This window comes from Colletes gigas, unplaced genomic scaffold (genome assembly GCF_013123115.1).
Source record: "Colletes gigas isolate AHSC1104 unplaced genomic scaffold, ASM1312311v1 Colletes_gigas_Sc00004, whole genome shotgun sequence".
In the NCBI taxonomy this organism is placed as follows: domain Eukaryota; kingdom Metazoa; phylum Arthropoda; class Insecta; order Hymenoptera; family Colletidae; genus Colletes; species Colletes gigas.
In genome coordinates this window covers 2037343-2057827 of record NW_025106633.1, presented here as the reverse complement: position 1 = coordinate 2057827, position 20485 = coordinate 2037343, and the positions used below count along the sequence as shown (strand labels likewise).

The window sequence follows — 20485 nt, the reverse complement described above, 5'->3', positions numbered from 1 at the left end:
ATTCGATTGCAAGAAGGGCGTATGTAAACATGCTGCCTAAAGAAGATACATTCACCGTTTAAACCTTTAAATGATCTTCTGTTCTCTGAATGCCGCGAGTTCGAGGAAAAAAGTTACGACCTTCGGAAGCAGCAAACAGATACACGTGTTTCCTTTCATCCTGTTCAGTCTGTGCAATCGCGAGTAGGTTCGTGTGCTCCATACGCGAGCACACACCTTGTATCCCAGGCACCATGGCCCTCGGGCTAGAACGACATAGATAAAATGGGGTTTGGCGGCGCTGGTCGGGAGGGCTGCAGAGGTGTTTCAGCTTTCGGCCTCTCCACGGCCTTAGAAGCCACTTTTCTTCGTAGTTTAATCCCACTTCGACCTCTCTCTCCCGTACCCCTTGTCCAGGTACAGTTTACCGTGCACCGTGGAAGGCGGAATTCGCTGCTTCCTTTCAACGGAGAACGTTTTGCCCCTTTTGTCCTGGCCCGTTGCTCGGAACGGGTCAAAACAGGTCTCGCTGCTTTTCTTTCCGTTCTTTCAACGATTCCCAGCGTTCGTGCTAGGAAAAACGATGTTTTCGCTACGCTTGCTGTTGTTATCGGCAGGGCTCCTTTCTTCGCGGAGTTCATTATTTAAGAAGGCTGTTCGAGGCGAATTTATGTTAGCAAAAATAAGATTTAACTCTCCCCGAGCGCTACGTCACTTCGATTTTAACAATCCTTGGCTCTAACCATACGTGGAAATATTTGTACACTAGGTATGTAATTTTAACAATATCGAGTAACCACGTATAAAAATACGCGTGTTATCTTACCAACGGATGGTTGAAATTGATGTTGGGTTCCATCCTTTGTCAGACGCGTGGAAATATTTTTCTACCTCTTCTTGAGGATTTATCTCTTCTTTAGATCTTGTAAAAAAATATTGCAGGGGCTCCTTAAGGGTTGATCTTCCCACAGAAGGATCCCACGCGCAGACGACAGACGAGCGATAATTTTTGTCGATCGCTCAGCTGGCAGTCGCTGCTTCGCCTCGGTGCTCCAACTTTCGTTCATTCACCGGGAGCAAAATACGACTCCCCCGCATTCCCTACACCCCGGGACCATTTCCCCGGTAGAATTTCGTCGAAAACGAGCTCGCGACTTCTCTCCCGGGAGATTCATTAGCAAGTAAAAACGCCGAAAAAAATATTCTCTCGTCGCCATCTGTTACTCCTGTCCTCCTTCGTTGATTCCTCCGCGCAGCCATCGACCGACTATCCAGCAGCCCGTGGCGTCTGTTTCTTGCTCTTTCTATCGTGCACGCTCTCTCTCGCACACACGTGCATACACCCACTCTCCTCTCTGTTGCCTGCAACCCCCTGCGACAGTCCTTTACACGGGCGCAAGCGACTATCCCCTTCAGCCAGGTCGGCATTGTTTCTCGAGCGGCTATTCGCGTCGGGTTAATTAGTCCACGCTCCAGTTAGTGAAAATTGAATCCAAACGGTCGACCTACGGCCCTTCGTTTACCGCGCATTTACGTACACTAAGCAGGCTGGGCCGCCGAAAACCAGGCTGTCTATTCACCACGTCGATAGATAGAGAACCCGGCGGGGGAGGGGGGTTAATTAGCAGCTCACTTTTACGCCCCGTTCGAACGAAAAACACGACCGTCGGATCAAAGAATTCGGTCAAACCCGTGGACGATTTTTCCAGGGTCTTTTCGGCGATCGCCGTCGACACTTGGCCAGTGAGCGTTTCCTCGTTAATTGCCCCGCCTATTTTCTCTTTTCCTACGTTCTTTTTTGTCAACTGTTCCGGGGGCTCTTTCGTCGACTTACAAAATATCGTTGTACCGACCACCCAACGCGCGAATGCTCGTATTTTTCAAAGACTCGATCAATGAAGTTACGGAGTGGTTCCACAGTGGTTTCATGCAAGATTAGTAGCGGTTTCCACAATTTCTACAAAGAAAAGTGTTAGCTTCAACATAGTTCGCAGTCGCTAATGACCAAAGGATTCAAATAAAGGGTGTAGCTTCGCCAAAATCTCTGTTCTGTTAATTTTTAGTAACTGATGGAAATTCCGTGAATTTCCCGCGTTTTTGCGTGAAATTTTGGATCAAAGTCGGTTGGTCGTGCGACGTCTCTCTCTTTCGCGCGTGGATTGTCGATCAATAAAACGTTCTCGCACTCCACTCTCGGCCGCGTGTCCCTCCGCTCCCTCGTCCTCGTAATAGGACAGGCCGCGGGACAGGACCGTCTCGCCGCAAACTCGATCGTTCGATACTTCTCGATTTTCGATTTTCAATAGACCGATAATATCCGTTTCAGCCCTGCCAGACGGACGTCTCTCCTCCAGCGCGCGGCCAATCCGTCGGCTTCCCAGCTACGGTCACTCGTCCCAAAACCGATTCGCGGATCTGCCCGACGCGCACGGTATGCGAAAATTGAAAACCAATGAAAAGGCTCGGGCGCCCCCTCGCCTGGGACGCGCGATTTTTCCGCCCCTGTCTGCCTCCTGTTCCGCCCTTCCGTTCGCCGATGCTCGACCCTACCCGAACGATGACAAATATGAATGGTTTGGGAGCCCCCGGAACTTTAATTACCGCCACTATCGAGCATCGTCGACGAGATACAAACGGGACCAAAAGAAATTAAACGGACACGATACGCTGTCACCGTCGATACACTCGTTCGACCAACCATAAATGTTTCAAGGGAGCTCAAAAAAGCCAAAGAGTTATACAATTCTGGAGATTTGGAAAGACGGCCAACGATAGTGGAGAACAATAATTTTTAAGTTATTCAACCTGTAGAATAACCTCTGGGGGTAGTTGACCCTCGAATCAATAAATTACGAAAATTGATAAAAATTTCTCGAAATGAAATCGTAGAATCGAATATATCGAGAGGCTTGTAAATGAAATCACGAGACGATTAAATAACCCATTTAAAGCTTAACTGTGGGATAAATTCTCTCTCGTTTCGCGAATAATAAAGAAACGGTAAATGTAGCACAGATACAACGAAGCTTTTCAATTCAATTTTACGATCGAAGTTTTTCGCGTGCGGCGCACACGTTCCATTAGCCAAATGCAAAAAAATAAACAAAGCAATCTGAACACACAGTCGCCTTTAATTTAACAAATTGCCCCCTCGTATATTGCGTACGAACGGTACCGTTTTCTACAATAATTTTAATTCGCTAAGGACGCACAGCCTTGGAACGTTATAAATCGCTTCTATCGATTCCTCGACAATGCGAGAGGAGAAAACTGTGCCGAGCAAACTGAAGCAACCTATGGAACATACTAACGTGGATGGAACGAAGGACGGGGTTGGTAATCCCGATGAGAAATGTTCATTCATGCGTATCGCGATATTAATGAACAATTAACGCAGCTCTGTGCCTGCAGTGCATACAGAGGATGAAGCATACCTCTGGCTGTTATCTGTCAGAGCGCAGGCACTGCTGATCCAATAAAGCCGTCCGCCATTTTCGACAATTTATTATAGCGCTCGATGCAACGAGGATCATGTAAGTCGACAATAACGCCATTGTGAACTAGTTTCGACAAATAATTCGGAACTGTTCGACGTGAAAACTCTTATAAATAATACGTAAACAGCTACTTCTATCCAAATTGAAATACAGATGTTTTCTTATTATTAGAAAGAGTGTTCGATAGTAAAAAATTCGCCAAACAACTATGCACATCCCACAAATTTTTTTAAAATCGACTATCTCGACAATGGAACCTAAATCATTTTTAAATGATTCAACGAACAATTTAACCCTCTATTGCATATTATGTAGAATTGTGTTTTCTTAAGAAGACGTGCAATAAAATAGCTGTATTTTTATTAAAGGTGTAATCGAGTTCGTGTAATAGAGGGTTCGGTTTGGTACCTTATTCAGAAATTCTTCTTCCTCGTCGGAGAACAAACGCGGTTTGTGGTCCCTAACGCTGTAAAAGGAGAATCTACTCGTCTTCGAATCTCATTTGGAGGACGTCCCGTGAGTGCACAGATTCCAGCGGTTAGATCACAGCAAAGACGGAGGGTGGTTTTGCTAAGAGGTCGATAGGGTTGCAGGGTGACATAATAGCTTACTCAGGATCCACTTGTGGTCAGTAATCGGATTGTCAGGATCGACTGGTACGATATAATGATCGACGTACGGCGGACTACAGCCCTCGAGGCACACTTTATTTTCCTAAAACGAGATTCTCGTCTTTACACGAGACGATCTGTGTTTTTCTTACGATCTGTGATTACCTGGTTCGCGAGGGATTCATACTTCGATGTCAAAGAAAAGTATGGCGTAATTTCTACGTTCCAACTGTATGCAAAGATGTGGAGTAAGCTTATTGCCTTCGACCAACTCAATTTAGTTGAATTTATTTATTTTTTATAGATGTATCTTCAAGTATTTTATCTTTAATTTTACATTTTGTTTCATGACTTTTACCATGCGTTCATTTGTTGAAAATAAAATTAAATTTAACTGTAGCTAAGTACTCATTAACTATGCTTTTGAGGGTTAAGTGGAAATAATAGGAAACAGTAACAAAGTGGATGTTTGAAATTTTCAACTTCTCCTGATTCGATGCACGCGCACGGCCATCGAATCAGAGGTGTCACTTTTGGCGCCAGCGTGAACTAGATACGCCCCCTCTATTTTCCGGGTATCGGTCTTTCCTGGAGCGTGGGCGATCATAATTGAATTTTTCGCTTTTGACGGCTTTTTTGCTCGGATTTAGCCGTAAACCAGTTATTGATCCGTCATTACAAAAGACGTGTACAGTGGCTCGCGAAAGTATTCGAACGATTACGAACCGGACGTGTTCAATGCTCGAAACAATAATTTTATTAATTTCGGTACTTTTATTACATCGGTAATATACGAGTGCCAGTATCATACCGAAATTGTATTCGGATCAGCTCGAAACAATCGCGACTCAGGAATAATATTATCATAAAAACCGTACGAAGCAGATTTCGAAATTGCGTACATGCTATTGAAATATATCGGAGCTGTATAAACGTTGCTAGAATTTTATGAAATCGTATAAATGTAACTGAAATTTTCGGAATTCCATAAATCCTATCCAAAGCGTATAATACCGTGGCAAAGCTGCACCGTGATTTCACGTTCACGAGTCGAAAAGGTTCATCGAGATTTTTTGTACGAGCCTTCGTTTCCGTTAAAACCGTCAACGTCATACTTGGCCTCTATTCAAGATAATAATCGTTAACCCGTTTTCAAGCGAACCAGTAGCTTCATATTGTAACCTGAAAGCGGACATATCTATGCCATTGCAGCTTACTTTAAACATCGAAATCACTAGTATTCACTTTCACGATCGAATGTTTCAAGCGTGCTCATATATCAATTTATGACAATTAAAAATTAGTATTTGAAAGCGAGTATCGCGTCGGGTCGCCGCAATTCGCATTAAAAATCGAATGTTTCGAGCAAACTGTCAATTCCGTATCGTCAGTTGAAAACGGGCGGACACTTTACACCGCTGCAACTTGCTTTCGCGTGTCGAGAGAACACCGACGGCTCTGTATTTTCGCTCGAAAGCGGGGAATTATTTCATGCCGCTACAAATTTACTTTGAAATTGAAACGTTTCGAAACCAAATCCATTACACGTCAAATTTTATACCACTGTTTCAATTAATTTTTGCACGTGAAACGAGCCTGCGCCGTGAATAATGGAATATCCTATACCTTCGAGCGTTCACAGAGGTCGGTACGATTCAATCCTATTAGCCAGCACGTCTGTGTAGACAAAGGTATTGATCATCGATGAGTTTGGCGGGCTTTCGAGAATGTCTCTCTCTCTTCTCCCTCCCACTATGTCTCTCTCTTTTTCTCACAGCGTCTTTCTCGACTAGCGGCAACCTCCTTATCCGCGCTATTCCCGCCATTTGTGCCTGCCTCTCCCGGTACCTCACCATTGAAATCCTCGACGCTGCATATTAATGCAGGCGCATAAATCCCGCTGCTAACCGCCCTCTTAGTTTACGGGGAGAGAGACGACTACTCTGTCTCCCTTACGCCGCTCGTTGACAAGAGCTCTCCTTGATCGCTGCTTCGACGGATAATCGGGGTCTGAATACCCTAAACTCTACCGTTCGAAGGATCCTCGCGAGAAACCTCAGCTTTGTTTTCCTTCGATCTGCGAAATGCCACGTCGTTTTCGACGATATTTCACTCAGATCCACGGAAGTTTCTCGTCGCGAAGCTCATCACCAACGGCGAAAGTAACAGGGATACACGCACCGTGGGAAGTATATCGACGACCCTAACAACTTAGGGTTGGAAGAAAAATCTTTTTCCTTTAATTTATTTTTAAGTATATGTATGCATCTGAGATTTATTTACGGTCACCGCAGAAGTTGGAATAACGGAGAATTGTTTACATTTTAATGCAAATGGGAAATTTACATTGCTAGCAGCCAAATCGATACGTGGAATATTCACGTCACTTCGATTACAACCGGTCAACATTTCAATTGCAATTAAATAACGCTGGAAACGTTTTGCCGCTTGAAATTTTCGAATCGTATTCGCAGAATATTTAAATAACTAAAATTAATAATAAAACATCGAAGCATGCTAGAAGAATAGCCTTTAAGTTCGTTAAGCTTCAAGAACTGTTTTCCCAGTTCTTAATTGAAATGGAGTCCATTAAGAAACGAACTCACCTTGGCAGCGCGGGGCGAAACAATCGAATAAATCGATAACAATATTATTCATTGATGGGTTGATTAGAACTTCTAATTGCGCCGCGACTAACATCCGGCTAAATTGTTTTTGCTTTCACGATTATACGACGCGACGCGCCGGAAACTAATGAGAACCCAAATCGATTTACGAACGTGTAAATGAGTTCGGCCCGGTGTTTCCGATATAAACGAAGAGTCGACAATTTCCAACGGCGTAACAGTAACTTCAAATCTGTTCTGGTTGACTCTGACAGGGACCTCGACGTAGTTGTCGACGGCCAGTTAATTTTCTTCCGGCAAACCGTTCGTTCGTGCCACCATTATTTCGCGAAATAAAAGCAAACGTTGGTATTAAATCCAATATCCAGTTAGACAATTTATTGACATAAACATTGACGGTGTTTCGGTCCTATTCGGGTAATTTTACAAATTATAAAATGAAACGAGAATAATTATTTATATACAAATTATGTTATTTTCTATTTTTGTGATGTTTTGAACCGAAGAGAATTGCAAAGGCAGTTGATAACATTTTCTTATTCACCGTGATTACGTTAAAATATTTGTCAAGCAATTTTATCGTAGAACAATCAGAACGGAGGTTGGATAGCGTGTGAACAGAATGTTCGAATCAGGACAGTGTAAATAAGTCGTTAATAAGTTCTTCGAAACGCGAATCCCACGAGATTTGTTTGTACAACGCTACATAGCGAGCGTTGACTGTAGGTAATTGGGATTTCGTTCTCCCATTTGCAGATTATGAAACGATATCGAAACGATTATGTCGATACTCGGCCAGACATCGCGCCGCGAAGAGACGAACAGGAACGAAGAGACTGGATTTCGATTTCTCGATCCACGTAATCCCACGGCCGATTAGTTTTCCAAAGTATCCTTCACATTGTGCGAAAATTTAATTGCTGGATATCCGGTGGATTGAAATTCTACCGCGAACATATTATAGAACGAATTTAATAACTGCTTCTATCTTGTAACTCGTTAATGGATCCAACGAATTATTTATTATTACGATAAATTTATATTTAATGTTGCGAACCGATGAAAATAAAGGCAAATACCGCAATAATATACTGATAGAATTCCTGATATTTGCCGTTAATTAACCAATGTGCAACAATTTATCTCCCTTCTTCGTTCGAACATTCGTAATTTTTGTTTTAATAACGCCGATGGTTGCACAATCGTATACAAATAATATTCAAATCCACAATTAACTCAATATTATTCGAATTATATTCGTCGAATATTCGGGCAGGGGGTAAAAAAATTTTGGCAAGTAATCCCAACTTTGCTTGTGACCGTAATGAAATGCACTCTTCCGCTCGAGCGGCTTACAGGGTCGATTCCGATGCGAGAGCAATGGCGGGAATTCGTAAAGTTTGAAAACCGTGGCTGCACGCTAAGTCGATATCGGAAATGGAACTGAAAGCGACATTTATATCGGAGCTCGGCGTACGGCTTCCTGGCGGCGATTAAAAAGGAACGTTTATTGGACCACCCGGAAGTCGTGATTTTAAACAAGTTTCCCAGTGTACACAAACTCGCCGGAAGAAGTTGAGAAGAGTTAACCGCCGGCTCGAGATATTAAAAAGACGAAAAAGAGTTGTATTGTTCGACGGGGACCGCGAGAATTCGAACGATTCGACTCGAAAAGATAGGGTCTTGGAAAATAATTACCAGTCAGCTGTTTAGGGGATATTTGGAAACGACATTTTCATGAAAAATTTCCAATTATACATAGATTTAAAAATAGATCTGTGGTCGTGTTTGGAGTCGTTTTCATCGGGAAAGCATAGCCAGTGTATCGATAATAGACATATTCGAATCACTTTCGAATTAATCGGCATTCTAATAATTTTCTGATCGAGACGAAGAATTCGACCGTCTCCGTTGGTCCTATCGATTGGCCGCTAATTATGAATTTCGCTCGCTTTTCGCGCTCTAATCGATCCTTCGGGACGCAGTTAAAGCTCCCAGAGTCGGTGACACGGCACGGCGCTAACGGCGTTAATTAAAGCGCTTAGTAAACCTCGTTATCGAACGAGTCGTTAGCAACTTTGCTAGCTGCCAATGCTACCCCCCCTTCCATCTCCATGGACCCGTCTCGTTTTCAACGATATCACGGGAGGACGCGAGATCGCGTAAGTGGAACGACTCGTTGGCAGGCCAGGCGTGTATTTGTGTTAATTAGTCGCGCGACTTGTTTGCTCGATTCGGAAAAATTCGTTCGCCATGCAGGGACGCGTGTTTTTTTCGAAAAATTTCACCAGCTCGAAGGACCGCCGTTCGTGTCGTCGACCATCGAATAAATAAATATTTACCAACGACCCCAAGCATATTTTAACCTTTTTTGCTTCAACTATTTATTGGATTATGAAGCAACTCCTGGGATACGAAACATTTCGATTATATCAATTGAAGACGAGATATTTCATTCAGCAGTTCTTACTGGCTCCAGTATACATGTCAGAAACGTACCCTTGGTCGACCACGTTTCTCCTTAAATTTTTCAAAATCCTCCGAGCAGAAACACTAGAAGGAAAAATCATCCTGAATACGTGAAACACACGAGAAATTTACTTCCAGTCGAGCGCGTTTATCCTCAAATTTATCGAAGCGTTCCGCGGAAAAAGGAGAATTATAATAAATCAAATGCACCAGTTGCTTTTTATCTCGTAACGTTTCCCCTGGGAATCTAAATTTCAAAGTAATAAAATCACCGACAATTCATCCGATATACTTAACAGTATAAAGGGAAGTTAGTTTGCTGCTCTTCCGAGACCTTTCAACGAATCGCCGCGAAAAGCTTTCACCAAAATAGCCTTCCGTCAACGAAACGCCGCTTTTATGGGAATTTATAGGAGCGGAAGCACCCGGAATCGCTCCACTGTTCGTTAAAGTCGAAACTAAATCAGATTGGCGTGCACGGTGTACAGCGTAACTCGGCAGAAACCGTGAAAGCCATGGCTGACCCGCTTCTTTAGAAAACGCCACCCCGCGATATCCATGAATTTTCATTTAGCGGCTAATTCGACCTCGCGATAAATCTTCGCGCCTCGCCGTTCAAAGTTCGAACGCCGGCAAATGGATAAATAAATGCGACCCGCGTTTCTGCTCTATACATCCGATGTGCTTCCGTTTCGTTGGAACTTAATTCGCTCCTCTCCAGGGATGGGAAAAATCTTTATCCGGAGAACAATTTCAAATAATGAATGAAGGATTAAGAACTAAACGATCTGTATTGCAGGTGACAAGTCGTTAAAATATTTAGAAAATTGTCCCTTTTAAAAATAATTAAATATATAGACGTCCTGTCTTCTCATCAAGATGGCGTCTAATCGTTCTCTGGTTCGAGGACTCAAAAACTTGGTGAATCCCAGCGAATCGACGTTTTCGACGATTTACTTTCGTTACGAAGGGCTAAACGATCAGATCGGTTTCGATATTGTTGCGAATCATCGCGTGTCATTTGGCAGGGATACGGGACCCGAAGCCGTGAAATTTTTAAACCGAGAGTTCGCGGATCGTTAACATCCAACGAATTAACTTGTCAGCGCGATTAGCAATCAGCGAAATTCACGAGGCGAGCGTGATTCGAACGATGAACGAAAACTGTCGGATACCCCGGAACGTACGCCTCGACATGTAGAAATGTTAAACGAGCAGAATTTTAACGCAGTCCATCAGCATCCTGACACCCGATCGTCGAATTAAATTCTCACGGTTGATTCCCTCGAAATTACCGTCCATATTGCGCTTCGTTTTAAGCCGCGATCTCGTTTCGAAATTACTCGATCGTCTATTAACGGAGATGGGATCAAGTTTCATCCGAATGCCCGTGAATATTAATTAATTCTACAGAATGTCCGATAACCGGCGATACAAGTTGCACGAATGAATCGAGAATATGAAATAAAGTATTTTATTAAAATATAGAATAAAGTTTCAGCGGTATTATATTAATATACTATTTACTGCGAGAGGTGCAAGGATATATAGCTCGCGAAGGGGAGAGGCTGAAGTGCAGTTTCTAAACCCAACCTCAAATTCATAGTTCACTGCAGCATAAAGTAATCAATTTACGGGGCAAGTGAACGGATAGATCGAGAGAGAGAGTAAGATCGAGCAACGGTGAGTGGTAAGGTTATGCCAAGACGAAGCATTCGATAATGAAAATGAAAATTTTTGGATTTTTGAATCGGTGAGACATTTTTACACTGGAAAGGGTTTTCGAACAATCCATTAAAAATTGTTTCGACGTGGTCTTCGTTGGAAAACCATGACCCATCTATTGATAATACGTGCATAAAGATTCAATGATATTTATGGAAATGTTTCATTTCTATTAATATCTCTCTTTTACCTAGAAATTGTCAACAAATGTTACATCGTGAACGTTTTACGGGCAGACATCCATTCCGAGTTTCGGCTTTAATTCACGTAACGACATCAAATTACACACCTGTTGTTCAAATTTATTTTCCAACACGTTCGCAGAGCCTGCAGCCCGACGTGTAAATAGTCCCATAAGTCTTCTTACGTTTCTTTTAAATCAGAAGACGTTAGATTCGCAAACAGACGCAGCCAATTCCACAAAAAGGAGCGAAATAAAAATGGTGCCGTGAGAAATATGCGACGACAGAGGGGTAAAAGGTCGGTTAAACGAGCCTCGTTCCTCGGCCGCGTTATATCAGATTCCGTCGGATTATACGAAATTACATCATCGTTGCGCGAGATTAATTTTTACGCGAGCACGTCCCGCGGCGGTCTCTATTAACCCCGGAGCAAATTGAATGAAGGGTCCTTCTCAGAAAGCTTGCGAAAAATTCGCGTTCCGCTTCCACGGAACTTGTCCCGAGTCGATCTGCTTCGGTTCAAGTATTTTTTCCTCAAACAGATTATCACGACGCGGAGGATAACGAACTGATAAGCACGAAAATAAAATCCCCCGCAGGAGCATCTTTAAAAATGGCTGCGAACCTTCTCGGTCTTCTCTTGTAAAAATTATCCACCAATTACAGGAAACGCTATACCAAGTGGCTACAAAGATTTCCCCCGGGTGACATTCACGACGGGATAGTAATTCGTCTTTTCGTCCATGAAATGTGGATTTTCCATAGCAATTATATTAAGCTCTTGCACTATATTAGAATATAACACCTGACTATATTTTTAAGATGAATTATACAAGTTTTTTAGTAATTGGGAAAGGTTTCACGTGGAAAAATAAGTCGAAAACATTGAATAAATTTGTTCGTACGATGCTTCGTATTCGAGATAATAGAATTTGAAAATGTGTGGTGCACGCGTGGGACTGAAGACAATTTTCTTGGCGCACCATTACTCATTGTTTCTACTTACGTTTATTTCTGCATCGTATAAAATGATTTTATCCTACATTTTCAACTCATTTTTTCGTATAGAATCGTGAATCGGTGGCGTAAAAGTTCGTTGGCATAAACTAAAATATTTTAATTTATATGGTGTCTGTGTTACCCCCCTCTTTCTTGAATTTTACAGTATGCTATTCTGGGTTTCGTTTAAAATCCTGGCAGTATGGATATATGTGGTTTGATGTGTCTGTCAATTTAAATTTCCATATCTTCAATCGACTTCACCTCTTTGAAGTTGCTTCCGCAAATTTTGAAAATTTCTCAAACGTATGCACCTCTTTGAAATCACTTTACACCTTTCAGATTTACACCTTTTCCATTTCCTGATAGGATTGAAAATCCCACTGGAGTAAAGTCATTTCTCCCTTCATTTTGGTGAACCATTTTTTCTATGCGCCAGTTAATATTTTTTAAAAATTTTGCTTGCATCGCTATGGTTTTCATATAAAAAAACACACACAAAGAAAGGATACTTTTGACGGTTCCTTTTGCACCAATTAATTTTTCACTTGTTAGCAAACTTTTGTTCGAAACATTTATTCGTTATATCGTTACAAGCATCTCGAATGTAACGTGGACCAATTTATTACTCACCCTGTATAGCAAGGTAATATAATGATTAATCTCGCCGACGCGCAGAAACTGGATGGGAGGGAAGATTTTCACGAGACACGGACCATGCTATCGCGTTTTATGAAACAGCATGAATCAGCGAATAGCGGAGGAAAAGAGAGCGGCAAAGAACAATTAAAATGTATAGTATAATTACGCCCGGGTATCATTAAGCGAAAGAAAGGGGTAAGATCAGGCTCGCGAGCCTGTATTCCGAGTCTGGGGTAATTCGCGCCTTGTTAATTACGGCACACGCGAGGCAGAACCGCTTAGGTAGTGTCTTCTTAAATTAACGCATAAAAGCCATCATTAAGTGGGAACAATGAAACGTCCCCTTGTGGGACTTTCCCTCAATCGATACATTATTTGAATTCAAGGAATCACACAACAACACTTTCCTTTACATTAATAATATATTCTTCCCTTTTTCTACTACGTTAATTTGTTGATTAACTAATCGAATCAGTGGCTACGAATTTTTCCACTAAACGACGAATTGTGAGTTCTATGACTTGTAAAGTGCTACCGAATATAAATGTCACAATAAATGAAAAAGGAAAAGGTAGAATACGGGTCAAAATTGACCCACCATCGACTGTTAATGGCAGCTACCTCGAGACCTGCAATCGATACACCGAAGAACCGCAACAAATAGGGAGAATGCTACCCATCCCCCTCCGAAATGGGGTGCCAAATGTTCCCCAGCAGCCGTCCCGGTAACCCATAAAATTTCCACGCGAAATTATACGATCGTTCAGGCGACCGTTTCGTAGGAGGAGCCAACGTGAAATTGAAGTTGAGATTGTATCGGGCTCTCATCCAGCCGCAGTCTCCGGCTTCGGGAGCCTTTGTCACGAAACTTTCGGAGTTTTCGCGACGAACGGCCCCCCGAACGCAGACTGCCACGCGACGAGATCGGAGATCGAAGCGGAAGAAAGGAAGATCGATTGGTCGCTTCCGCGACCGACGAAGACACACAAGGAAGAAGAGGGACGGGGAAGGAGGGGTACCAAACTTTTCCAGACCTCGGAGCCCGCTCGTCTTCTCCATTGTGCCTCGCTTCCACGATCGACTTTGTCTCGAGAGCCCTTCACGTTCCGCCGTCCGCACGAGAATTACCTTCCCTCTCGACCTTCTCTTCCACCATGTCCATACTTCTCTTGGCTATTAAAAAAAAAACCAAGACCGCGACTTCGATGGTCCCACGCGAGCATAAAATCCGTATCTTCGACTCGCTCTCGCGGTAAAACGTGATCATCGTTCCTCTCTGCGCCGAAGGCGATATTTTTTTAGCGAAATAGCACCCGCTCGGATATACGAAGTAACTTTTACCTGGATACGCGAAACAAGTGCCGTCCTAACTGTCTTGTTCCTTCTTCCAAGACGACGCGTGCTCACGGCGACGTTCCTCCAACGAAATTTCGCTTAAGAGGATGTTTTAGGAGGAATGCCGCGAGTAATATAAAACAAGTCTCCGTCGTACTCCCGCGAGTTTAATATCATTTTATGGCATCGTCGTAGAAAAAGGGGGGAACTGCGTTTTATAAACCCTTTGGATGCCACGTTCTTTTTACACATCTCTATAGTTGCAGTAACTGTATCGCGGAATTTATGTTCGCGACCCGTGAAAGTTACGACGACGGCTTTGTTCACGCTCTCCTTTCGGTGTTTCCTTTGGAACATGCAGGGTGACTCGCAAAATGTTGTTTTAACGACCAACGGGCGATTCTTCGTGAAAAAGTAACACCAAAATGTAGAGTCAAGTTTCTCTCTGGGAGGCCTTGTTTTTTAGTAAATTAATCTCGAAAACTCGTGGGGCGACTCCGCTACGCGTCTGACTATTCCTTACCATTTCTACTTGCAGTGGTGTTTCGTTAACGTAATCGACGGTGGTAATTTCTATTTTCCATACATCACACGGTGCCTTCCAACAAATTAGAACCAGTTTTCAAAATCGATTTTCCCAAAAACGAAAACTGGCGTAAAAAAATTTAATTCCATATTTTTTCGACCGTCTATTTTCGTCTTATTTTGATCCGTAAAGCCAGCCCCCTAAAAACTTTACAATTAGTAACCGAATATCGCATATATGCAGTTTCGCTCGAACCATGCACCGCGAGTCTGGCTCGTTATTTCGGCCGAACGCATTAAATCCAATATAATTTATTTCAATGGTCGAGTGTTCTCTTCTAGGGGCTTAAAATTGTTTGCTATCGATCTCTCCTCAATCAATCTGCTTCATTTCCTGCTACCCTTTCCAACCAGATATTTTCCGCAGATAAATCCGATGGAAGAACGACGAAAGAAAGGATTTTCCGTCGATAAATCCCGCGAGATAAAAGAGTTCCCCCCTTATGCAAGCACTTTGGTATTCGCAAATACCTTTTCACGAAGCAGTAACTCGTACATAATGCTCGACGAATCTTGCAACAATCGATGCCACGGTCGTAAAAACGAAAGGGAAACGGGTAACGCCGATTACGCGGAACGATCAACAACGCGTTCGTTGCTGTTATGCAAATCCATGAAACTCGCCGCAAACGGACACGCTCGCGAACACGGCGGAATGATCGCGCGCGAATCGGTCAGTGGTTTGCTGTGATTTCAATATTTACGGACGATCCGTAAAATCTGCCCCCTGGCGGCCGCGTTCCTACAGCGAAAATATTTTCGAGTCGCGAGTTTTTCATCAATTTCGTCCCCATACACTGCGGTAACGCGACAAAATTCACTAGAAACTGATTTTTCGACGGTGAAACGTGACCATTGAAAATCGTTGCTACTGTAATCCCCGCTTGTATGCCATCAATTTTCCCCTCTACGAAAGGCACCACGTCGCTTTCGTAACTATTTTTATTTCAATCATGATCCTTAACCCAACACGATTGTTATTCTTAATCTGCAATTGAATTGCATTGCATTTTCTTGGGAACAGTATGAATTTATCGACGATATTTATATACACGATATAATTTACAAAATTTTCGATTTTAATTATTTTTGGTTTATTTTTACAAAATGCTCAAGCATGCTCATTTTCATGAATATGATAGTTTTCAGTAGAAGGTCAAAGTGGATGCAACTGAAGATCTCTGTTAAGAGACTGGAAGCAGTGCATTCGGATTGGTGCAACGTTTACGTAACGACTGGCTCGATAATTGAACGCGAGATATTCGACTATTCCCAACGATTGCGGGGAAGAAAGAAAGGATCCGCGGCTTTATCTGCATGAAATAGGGATACCCTCGAGAAACAGGATAATAAACGCGAATCCACGCTTCATCTTTGATTCCTTTGTTGCCCAGAACGAGACGTTCAATGAGGGCCAATTTGCCGGATGGTCATTAAGCTACGTGCACCTCCGTCGGTCTAACATTACGAAAACAGTATTACAAAGAACGAGTGGTTGGTTAGCTCAGTTTCCAAACGACCTCGAGAGGGACTCGTTTCCAGCGTTTCAGAGACGTTCGAACGAGGTTTCAATCACTTTACCGTCCTCGATCCTCGATAAAAATAGAATGTACGTCATATTATCTATAGACCGGGGTAGAACCGAGTGGAACATTGCAATGCAAATATTTTAGGTTGTTACAGGAAGAATGGAATCCTTGCGCTAACGCCCCCGACTGCCACTCCACTTTTCCGGGTTTAGGGATGCTCTCGATATCCGATCGAACTATAGCGTGAAAAATAGAAGCATTCGATAGTCCATCTTGGTGATATTAGTGCTATTCAAAAGTTTACAAAAATAGTAAAAACGTGTAACATCATAGATTTCGTAAGTGAGTAACAAAAAATCGTGTGAATTTATAAAAATTTCATTTCGATAAACTTCTACTCGTGACCGGATAATATATCTAGATAACTTCAGGTTTAACGAGACAATTAAACGAAGATTTATTCGAAGTTATTCTAACTATCCAATACAGATGTTCCCTGGAGGAGCGACGACGAGAATAAGATGGCCGACAAAGGGAACCCCGGCAGTCAGGTCGGAACGCAACCGATTAACAACCATCAGACTGTTTAATTGTTCTTGGCTGACGGTCGTTATCCCGCTACGCGTCGCGGAATAATCGTTCCCCGTCGTCGTATGGAAAAAATCGAACGGGCACGTAGCGCGACCACGTGCAAATTGGAACGGGAACGCTAAATCGCAGTTAATTAGAATTTAGCCAGCCCGTTGTTATTTTCGTCCAGGCCGCGCGCGGTTCACCCAGGTGGCGGCTTTAAGGGGATTTCATAATTAGCAGCGGTCGTACGGGCTCATCCAATAAAGACGAAGCCCCCGCGGTACGGACCCGGCAGACCTGCAAACGTGTCGGGGAGAAGAAGGCTTGGGCACGCGATACGGGGAACGACGACGAAGGCTACTCAACCTCGCATGCACCGGAGAACACTTCCCTTCCTTGGGAAACGGACCACAAAGTGGAGCGGACGTTCTGCAACGCGAAACAACGCGTCGTTTTATCGAAGGAAAGCCGCTTTAAATAACTCTGCACCCTCATCGTGCTTCTACGACCCCGATACACAACGCGTTCATTTTGCACCACCGAGAACATCAGCCCCCTTGCGTCTCTTATCACGCTGATCCTCGTCAGTCACTCCTTTGCAATAGAATATTTGCAACGGTAATGTCAATGATAGGTCAAGATTCTCGCCAGGGGGGAAAAAGAACACATTTTGTATGTATAGTCTGCCTAAAAGATGAAAATTGGATTCGGTGCTTCATCTGTCAACGTCCGTGAAATTTCTGCACAGACAACTATATTTATAACCACTGTGTCTTTGAAGCCCGGTACTGGATGCTACTTACTGTTTTTTAGGAATAATAATTTTGCCTGATTTGTACTATTGTCTTAATTACTTTATTATTGACACTAGTGCGTCAAAATAAATGTATCTTTCTTATTTATTCAAAGAAAACCTTAAGTGTTCGCCAGGGGAATCCTGTAGGTAGAATAAAATAACAAGAATAAAAAATGATAATTCGTGGCTAATTTTCAATGACTATCGATGGCTGTGGGAACGAACAGGAACGAACGATCCCAGCCAGAAGTACCGACGTCCCCCACCCCCACCCCCAGTGCTCAAACTTAATTATCGTCTTGCAATTAACGGACGGTGGTGCTCGCAAATTAGACAGTTTACGAACTGCAGGAAAGTTCAACCAGCGTCATGCCATAATGCAATTGGTCCAGCGTGCAGGTTCGCCTATGCGCGTACGTACGTCGTCGATCGCGTATCCAGCCTGCAAATAGTCGAACTTTTCGAACTACGCCTGACAGATCGGAAATTGGTAAAAGCCCGAGACAGAGTCAGCGAGTTATTGATAAGTTAATTCTGAAGCTGGTGTACGGCTCACAGGAGAGGCTGTCGTTCCAGAAGGACATTACCGAATTACGTCGCGTCGCGAAGTAGGCATCCGGGGGCCACGAAGGACTCGAAATTACCGTCAATCTCCGAAACAGAGACTCCTGGATAATTGTATATCGTCTATCGAGCATAGAATACAGGTATAGCAATCAGCAAGTTTTAAGAACGTTCCGTGTAAATTGTAGAAAATAACTAAAAACGTATTATTTATTTCCCAACGCACGAAACTACCATTTACTCTTAAATTGTAGCATTAAAAAATATGGGAAACCCTCTTTGGGTGAATTCGGTGACTATATCGACTACTGCTTCCCTGGTCTTTCTAGGGTCAAGGGCTAACATTCCAAATCAAGTTCAACCGTGTTATCTAGCAACGTACGAGTTCAAAATTGAATTTAAACGTTAAACAATCCGAGCCCTGGATTCTATTTAAAATTGCAAATTACGGGGGACGCTCGCGGACGAAAAATAAAGGCGCTAAATAGCCGGGGAAAGATCATCAACGGCGCAGACGCGTCCCAATTAACTTGTCCCCGTTTCGATAAATTGCGGATATTAAATATAAAACTGCGCAACGCGCGGGTTCATCGTCACGAAGGAACGACCTCGCGATCGACCAAGCAAATTGCATTATCGGTTGGCTGGTCTCGGCCAACGAACGACACCGCCCAAATGATTTATCGTTCGACGGTATCCAGCTGGACGATTCGGGATCGATTCGCTTACCGATACGATCGATCATCGGCGAATGCTCCTCGAATAAATATGTGTTTCGTCGCCATCGATCTAGACACGCGTCACGGGCTTGTAATGATCAATTACAAGGCACGCCGCGATGATTTAATAACGTTTCAACGCGAAGCATTGAACAATACTGCGCTATTTAGAGGCCTCCGCGAGATAATAGCGATCTGTCGTTCATTAACGAAGTTATCTGCCGATATCGAATATCAGAGCAGCTGGTTGTTAATGCGTTTAGCGACAGGATTAGATAAACATGGCGGGCGAAGAATTACTGGCAAAGTAGGATCGACTTTTAAAACCGTAGGGTTCGTTGTAAGGTTCGGTCGTCTCGAACTGTTGCGGTTGTTAACCCTTAACCCTTCGCGGTCTGTAATTATTTTCAGAGGCATTTTCATAAATATAGTCAGCGTTTGTCTTAAAAGAATTCGTTACGGATAAAAATGTTAGCCCCTTCCCTCGAACCGTATAATTAAAAAAGATAAAAAATATAATTACGTCAGTTACTTCCCTGTCTAATTATACTTATTGCTAAGCGATCATCCTTTCTACATATAATAACGGTAAAAACACTTACCCCATATTATGCAGCAAGAATCATTGACACCGTATGAATTGACTTATACGTACCTGCAACAAAATTAAAAAATTATGATTAAAATTGAATTCTATATAAAATAATAATTATACCTACAATAAAACTCTTTTTAGTTTTGTTTATCAAATTTTCCTAACTACCCCAAAGTGGAGTTCGAGTTAATGAAGAATCATTATTTAACACAATCGTCGTAGGGATTTTCGCATGGAACGATCGAGAGCGTTCCGTTACCGCAAGCACATGAACTTTTCAATTTGTTCCCGGAAGCATTCTCGATGCAATTTAACTTTCTGTCTTGTTATTTCGTGGCCGGCGGTGTCACGGGCGCAAACATTGCGGACGTATTTCACCGGAAACCGATGGGAAGCCATCGTATCCGCTCATTTCGCCCTGAGATGCGTTAATCTTCCTGCTTTTCGTCCTCCCACGGCCATTTGGTAACAGCCAGATAGGATATTTCGTGCACGTAGTCAATTTAGCAGACTAGATGAGCCGGCTTCCCAGATGATGGATTCCTCGACAGGACGACATCCCGACCGGCTTCGTGGAAGTGCAGATAAGCGAAGAGACAGTACAATGGTTACGTACACTTGGACGAGGACGACAGAAGATTTGCGACAGTCATTACCATTGTCCAGAGGGGGCAAAGTGGATGGAAACAACTCGAGTGCGGAGAAACTTAACCGCCGTTTTTTTGTGCCGATTCCAAATGATTTCTAAACGAGTATATGGATCGTTGATGGTTCATTATCCGAACAATACATTGCCAAAAACTATTATTGCTCCCTAACCCACGATTAGTTGCGTGGGAGTGTATCTAGTAATTAGTATTGCAACATTACAAAATCAAAATGAAATGATTAAGATCGTGAGATAATCAACATATCGTGTGTATAATTCTATTTGTTTCTGAAGTCTCGCAAAATTTAACTTTCATAAGAGACGCTTGCTTATCATAACGTTTATCGAAAAACGAGAGATATTTAAAGCGACCAAGTTAGGCGGGGCATTCAGTGTATAATATAGTCGT

The 20485-nt window shown here is 42.9% G+C and overlaps 1 protein-coding gene across 2 annotated transcripts in view; it reads right to left on the bottom strand.

Moving 5' to 3' along the window:
* The window catches only part of LOC122405291 (poly(rC)-binding protein 3), a 136978-nt gene that overhangs the window by 101101 nt on the left and 15392 nt on the right, over positions 1–20485 (bottom strand). The window contains exon 2 of one of the 2 annotated variants that reach the window (XM_043409933.1): positions 19435–19487. The exons of the other annotated variant lie outside the window; for it this stretch is intronic. Within the exon in view, the coding sequence (XP_043265868.1) occupies positions 19435–19439 (5 nt within the window). The 5' untranslated portion in view covers positions 19440–19487. The remainder of the gene's footprint in view (positions 1–19434; positions 19488–20485) is intronic. 2 annotated transcript variants of the gene reach the window in all.